General features: G+C 39.6%; 1 protein-coding gene across 1 annotated transcript; it reads right to left on the bottom strand.

Annotated features, from left to right (window-relative positions):
• Positions 1 to 3,972: 3,972 nt before the first annotated feature.
• Positions 3,973 to 4,856, bottom strand: LOC126608284 (uncharacterized). Its single transcript, XM_050276148.1, has one exon. The coding sequence runs from the start codon at positions 4,801 to 4,803 to the stop codon at positions 4,192 to 4,194; it is 612 nt and encodes a 203-aa protein (XP_050132105.1). The 5' UTR covers positions 4,804 to 4,856; the 3' UTR covers positions 3,973 to 4,191.
• Between the last annotated feature and the right edge of the window lie 1,816 nt (positions 4,857 to 6,672).

Raw genomic sequence — 6,672 nt, 5'->3', positions numbered from 1 at the left:
CAGCGGGGAAGTCTTAATGGGGGACGATTCTTCATGTCCTGTAAGAGGAATCGACACTGTTCGAATCAAAATGTTCGATGGGATGATACGAGCTTTGGGGAACATCATGTATGTCCCTAGACTAAGAAAGAATTTGATTTCCTTGGGTACTTTAGATAAGGCCGGTTATGAGTACAAGTCTAAAAAAGGAAGACTCAGGGTAACCAAAGGATCGCTAGTGGTAATGCGAGGTGACCTACAACCCAATAAGTTGTATAAGTTAATTGGGACCACTATAGTCGGGGGAGCAGCTGTTTCTGTAAATTAGAGTGTAGAAGACAAGACTTAACTCTAGCATCATAGGCTCGGGCACATAAGCCAGAAAAGGTTGCAAGAATTACACAAGCAAGGCCTGTTGGAAGACGTGTCATCTTGCAAACTGGACTTTTGTGAATACTGTGTTCTCGAGAAGCAAAGAAAGGTATCATTCGCAAGTAACAGTGCAGATAACCGAAGCAAGGAGCAACTTAGCTATATTCACTCAGATGTATGGGCCCTGCACCAACTAAATCAAATGGTGGAGCCAGGTATTTTGTTACTTTCATGGATGATTTTTCTACGAAGGTTTGGGTTTATTTCATGAAGCAGAAATCCAAGGTTTTTGCAAGGTTCAAGGAATGGAAAACAGAAGTCGAGAATCAAATTGGAAGAAAGCTCAAGTACCTCAAAAGTGATAATGGAGGTGAATATACAAGTAATGAGTTTACCGATTATTGCAAGCAGGAAGGCATCATAAGGCACTTCACAGTAAAGAACAATCCCTAACAAAATGGAGCTGTTGAGAGGATGAACTGAACTCTCATGGAGAGAGAAAGGAGCATGCGATTTCATGTAGGATTGCCTGATAGTTTTTGGGCAGAGGTTGTTAATCATGCAAGTTATTTGATTAACAGGTCACCATCTACAGTTCTCGGTTTAAGAGTGCAGAAGAGGTATGGTCTGAGAAGCCGGTGGACTATTCCAAGCTTACGATGTTCGGCTGTAGTACTTATGCACATATTCCAAGTGATGAAAGGTCCAAGCTCAAACCAAAGTCTACACATTGCATATTCTTAGGTTTTGAGAAAGGAGTTAAGGGTTTCAAGCTTTGGGATTTCAACAACAGGAAAAAGGTTGTCAGTCGAGATGTCTTTGATGAGACAACCATGCGTCTTAATAAAGTCGAGAGAAGTAGGGAGAAGACGGACGATGTTGAAATTGAAGCAATAAAGATTCCATTAATCAGTTCAGATGAAAAAGAAGCTCAGGTGGAGCAAATCGAGCAAGAGGCCGAATCTGATGGTTTTGAGGAAGAAGACCATCAGCATCGTTCACCAGTTAGGAATCAGGTGGAGCAAGAAACAAGGCAGATTGAAGGCACTCCAATCCGCCAGACATCCCAAAGGGTTCGAACTCCAACCAACAATCCACCTGCATTCCAGAGATGCATAGCACTAGACAAACCTAAGCGGAACAAGAAGAAACCTGATAGATTTGGGTTTGACCAAGACGAAGTTAATTATGCTCTTAACATTAGTCAAGGAGATCCGACTACTTATCGAGAAGCTATAGCTAGTGATGAGCGAGATAGTTGGATAAGTGCTATGACAAAAGAAATGGAGTCTCTTTACAAGAATTTTGTTTGGGAGTTGGTTCCTAAGCCGAAAGACAGAAAGCTAGTTGGATGCAAGTGGGTATTTAGGAAAAATGACTACATAAACAAGATGCCGTGAGATTCAAAGCAAGGCTCGTGGCTAAGGGGTACTCACAAAAGGAAGGGATGGATTATGATGAGATCTTTTCACCTGTAGTCAAGCATACTTCTATCAGATTACTCTTAGCTATGGCAGCTCAGCATTACATGGAGATTGAGCATATGGATGTGAAGACCACGTTTCTTCATGGAGATCTAGAGGAGACAATTTTCATGGCTCAACCAGAAGGGTTTGTTGAATATGGGAAAGAGAACCTAGTATGTCAGCTAAGGAACTCCCTGTATGGCCTGAAACAGTTTCTAAGACAGTGGTACAAGAAGTTTGATTCATTTATGCTGAAAATCAATTTTAGAAGATGTTTATATGACTGTTGCGTGTATTATCATGTGTTCCAAGATGGGATGATCATATTGCTATTGCTATATGTGGATGACATGCTAATTGCTTGTCAAGACAAGTCTAGAATTCAAGACTTGGAAGAAAATGTTGAGCGAGGAGTTTGACATGAAGGATCTAGGTGCTGCACAGAAGATTCTTGGCATGGAAATTCAGAGAGATAGGACAGCTGGAAGGATTTGGATATCACAAGCCAAGTATATTCAGAAGGTTCTTAAGAAGTTCAACATGCAAGAAGCAAAGGTAGTTTCGACTCCTTTGGCGGCTCACTTCAGGTTAAGTGGGCAACAGTGTTCTACGTCCAAGGAAGAGCAACAAGTAATGAAGAATGTGCCTTATGCTAATGCAGTGGGCTGCTTCATGTATGCAATGGTATGCACACGTCCCGACATAGCTCAAGCAATTAGTGTCATTTCCAGATACATGGCAAATCCAGGAAAGCAACATTGGGATGCAGTAAAGTGATTTTGCGTTATTTGAAAGGTTCTTGGCGACAAAAGATTATGTTTGAGAGGCAAAAGGAAAGTGCAAGGGTGTTAGGATATGTGGATGCTGATTATGCAGGGGACTTGGACGAGAATATCAACTTCTGGTTATGTGTTTACATGTGCAGGAGGACCAATCAGTTGGAGGGCACTACTGCAATCAATTACAGCTTTGTCGACCACAGAGGCAGAGTATATTGCATTGGCCGAAGCTCGAAAAAAAGTGATTTGGCTTAGTGGCTTGGTAAGTCAAATGGGAATCACTCAAGATTGTGTGAAGCTGAAGTGTGATAGTCAAAGTGCCATTCACTTGGCAAAGAATCAGGTTTTTTCTGGAAGATCAAAGCACATTGAAGCAAGGTATCACAGAATCAGAGATTGGGTGGAGTCTAAGGAAATTTGGATTGAAAAGGTAATTTGGATTGAAAAGGTTCATACGGATGACAATGCTGCAAATTTCCTTAAAAAGATAGTGTCAGCCAAGAAGTTCAAGCATTGCTTGAACTTGATCAATCTCGTTGATTGATTAAAGTGGAGCACCTCCTCACTTGAGGTGCAATGAGGCAAGAAGAAGATTGCCAAGGTGAAGACTCTTGAAGATTTCCGGAGCTGCTTCAAGAAGGTTCAAAGATACTCTGGGGTGCAACGATCAAGACTTGGTTTGACTCACCAAGGTGGAGATTGTTAGGTTTTTGGCTCGTCAAATATGTCCTAGTTGGTTTAGGATTGTTTTAGAAAACCTAGAGGTAAACCGATTCTCGTGCTAGAGGGATTAGGAAAGAATTTCAGTTTCCTTATTCAATTTAGATTTGGATTTTTAGAAGTCTATTTGGATTTGGATAGTGTAATTTCCTAGTCCACTTAAAAATAGGAATTCAATCAGCCTTGGGACATGTAAGCCAACCCTATGTCTATAAATAGGGTGCGGCAAGACTGTTTTTTTTAAGAGAGAAAGAAAACAGCCAGACAGCCAAGAGTTTTGAGATTAGTTCTGGGGTTTACAAAAGTTCTGTAATCTCTATTATTAATCAAAGGAGAAATCACAACTGGACGTAGGCAAAAGTTCTGCCTAACCAGTATAATTCTTGTGTATTTCTAAGTTTTCTAATATTTGCTAGTTTAGTCTTTTGCCGTTGGTTACATTAAAGAACAAGGTCTAGTGTGTGGGTTTTTCAACAAAATAAACCCTCCATCCCACTTCGCAAGTAAAACGAACCGTCCCCCTCGAAACTAAAAACATGAATAACCTTACCCTAGAAGGCTATAACCCATAAATTACGAATTGATTCCCACATTAATATCTCTAGATTATAGCTGACAAAAGGATGAATACACAAAAACATAGATAGGTTGATGAATTTAAGTCAATTGCAGCACAAAACATGAAATTAGTAAGCTCAGAATTCAAATTAATCCAATTCTAATTACCAGAACACGAATAAAAGAAATCATAAACTAACATTATACCACTCAACAATACCCAACTTATAATGTAAACTTGAAGGAGCAGTAGTAAGAACATTCCAAAACCCTAATTCAATCAGCAAATAAGGGGATTATAAACCCTAACCAGTAATCTAGCGATTGCGCTCGGCAGGCAACGGCCGATTAAATCCACCGCGGCGATTCATATACTGTCTCGGCTGCCGCTTAGTGACCGCCCTAACGCCACTCACATCTGCCCCCGCCACTGGCTTCCCTTTTGTCGAGTCGAACCCAATCGGAATCCCCAATTTCTTCATCATCTCAATCTCGTCCTCGTCCATACCCTCACCACCACCACCATCGCTACTCGGCTTCTGCTGAGTTTTATGCTCCTTCGAGATGCCCTCAACGGAGTTCGAAACCGCCGCCTTCTGCCGCTCCCTCTCGTCCTCTACAGTCGACTCACGCCGCTGGCGCTTGCGTGGCTCTGGCGAGGGGCTGCGGTGGTGGTGCTGGCGCCGCCGGTGGGACCTGTCGTCTGGAGACCGAGAACGGGAGATGGAGCGAGTGCGGGAGCGGTACCGGTCGGGCGAGCGCGTGGGGGAGCGGGTGTGGCGCGGTCTGGTGCGTTCGGGTGTACGTGAACTCTTGATGCGGACGCGGTCACGGTCGCGGTCGTCTCGCTCTCGGCGTCTTTCTCGGTCACGGTCTCTGTCCCGAATTCGGTCACGATCCCGGTCCCTGTCTCGTTCTCGGTCCCCCATAGTCCGCGTGAGAGTAAGGAGTAACTGGGAGGTGGTTCATGATTTTAGGAGAGGTGCTTTTATCAAGTAAAACCAAGTTGATTCCGGTGTGAGTTTGGATTTAGGGCTTATTTTATTAACACCTCATATATTTTTTTATTAAACCTCATATATTTAATACATCACACATTTATTTTTTTTAATTAAAATTTATCTTAATACACCCCACATACTTTCTCATAATACCCTTACACCTCACATTTTCATACACCTAATATTTTCCACATACACCACACATTTTCTATACAATCCCACATTCTTTAAATCTTATAATACTCATTTTCATTTTTATAAATTAAATTGACTTAGAATTAAAACCCTAACATTCTCTAAAAAGAGAAGTCTACAATTTGGTTTGTTGAGCTTGAATTTCATTGGATCATCATAACCAATCTCCTTTTCTCTGTCTCTTAAGCCTTTTGCTAACAAAAAAGAGGATTTCTGCTAAAAAATGGCAATTGGGAGGAACCTAACAGAGTAAAAGTAAACCCCATAAGTTGAATAAGAATGGTAAAGGTGTTGCTGGGTTGGCCTCCTATGAAATTGGGTAGTATGGAAAGCAAAAGCAAGCTTAAATAATTACTGATGTCGTTGAATAATTAAAACAATAACAAATATGAAATTTTACCTCATGTTAAGTTTCCGAAATATTGATATCATGTTCCATTCGTTAAATTTTTTTCCTCAATCAACGAGTTTATAGTTTCAATAATTAGAATTTTATTCAACAATGGAGTGGAGGGTGAGAGGCGTTTTGATAGTTGAAGAAAATAAATAATACATTAAAAGTAATTTGGGGTGTATTTAGAAATTTGTTATTTTCTTTAAACCTCATAAAGTCGAAATTGTCATTGTATAGTATGTTACATAAGCCACTTAATATTAAATTTTAATGTGGGGTGCATTCAACATTATGTGGGATGCTAATAAAAAAAGCCTTTAGCATATATGTTTTTACTTAATTATGTTTGATGTTTTTTTAGTTTTTTCAATCAGACTGTCAAAAATAAAAATAAAAAATTTGAGGAGTGAAAAAAAGTATGTGAAAATTATTTATCAAAGAAAAATAAAATTTTGTTGTAGCCTTATTTACCTAGAGAACGATACAGAGACAAAGAGGTGTAGCATGAAATAGAGAGAATTCAGTGAATTCTAAGATGTGATTTCTCACCTTTATTTATAGTAGCTGAAAAGTAAATTCCTTAGCCTTTAAGTATTACAATACAATTTGGGAACTATCTATAAGATATAAATAGAATCTCATAAGGAATTACACAATCGCATTCCTAATTAGGTTAGGACTGCAACATTCCCTCTTGGGTGTGTAAATACTCAAGTAAATAACGCATCATGTCTTTAGCAATGAAGTAAATTCAGTTGATAAAGTCGTTGGCACAATGAGCGAATGCGAGTTTCAAATTAAAAGAAAGAATGCATAAAAAGGTAAAACTCACAAAACATCGCTATGGTGGAACCCAATATGAGAGAGAAACTTATAGTCTAAGAAGAACACATGAGAAGTTTGCAATAAGTCAAAACTATACGTCTTCTTGAGGTAAGTAGGAAAGTAAGGACCAACCCAGGATGAGTGCCTCCTTAAAACCTGGTTAGATAGTAAAAATCTGGTGGATGTAATAAACCATGAGTAGTATTATGCAATGGATATATACCACTATTACCTAAGTGAATTAACCTCAACAACTTTGTGAATCATTCTTCTTTCTCAAAGAATAAAGATTCTAACATTTTGCCTATATACAAGTTTAAGAGAAGCTCATTGGATCCGGGTCAAACGATCCAAATTAAAGCATCTATCTAAGGCCAACTTGT

Source organism: Malus sylvestris, chromosome 16, assembly GCF_916048215.2.
Source record: "Malus sylvestris chromosome 16, drMalSylv7.2, whole genome shotgun sequence".
NCBI lineage: Eukaryota > Viridiplantae > Streptophyta > Magnoliopsida > Rosales > Rosaceae > Malus > Malus sylvestris.
The sequence above is the reverse complement of the archived record's forward strand: the minus strand, read 5'-3'. Positions and strand labels throughout refer to the sequence as shown.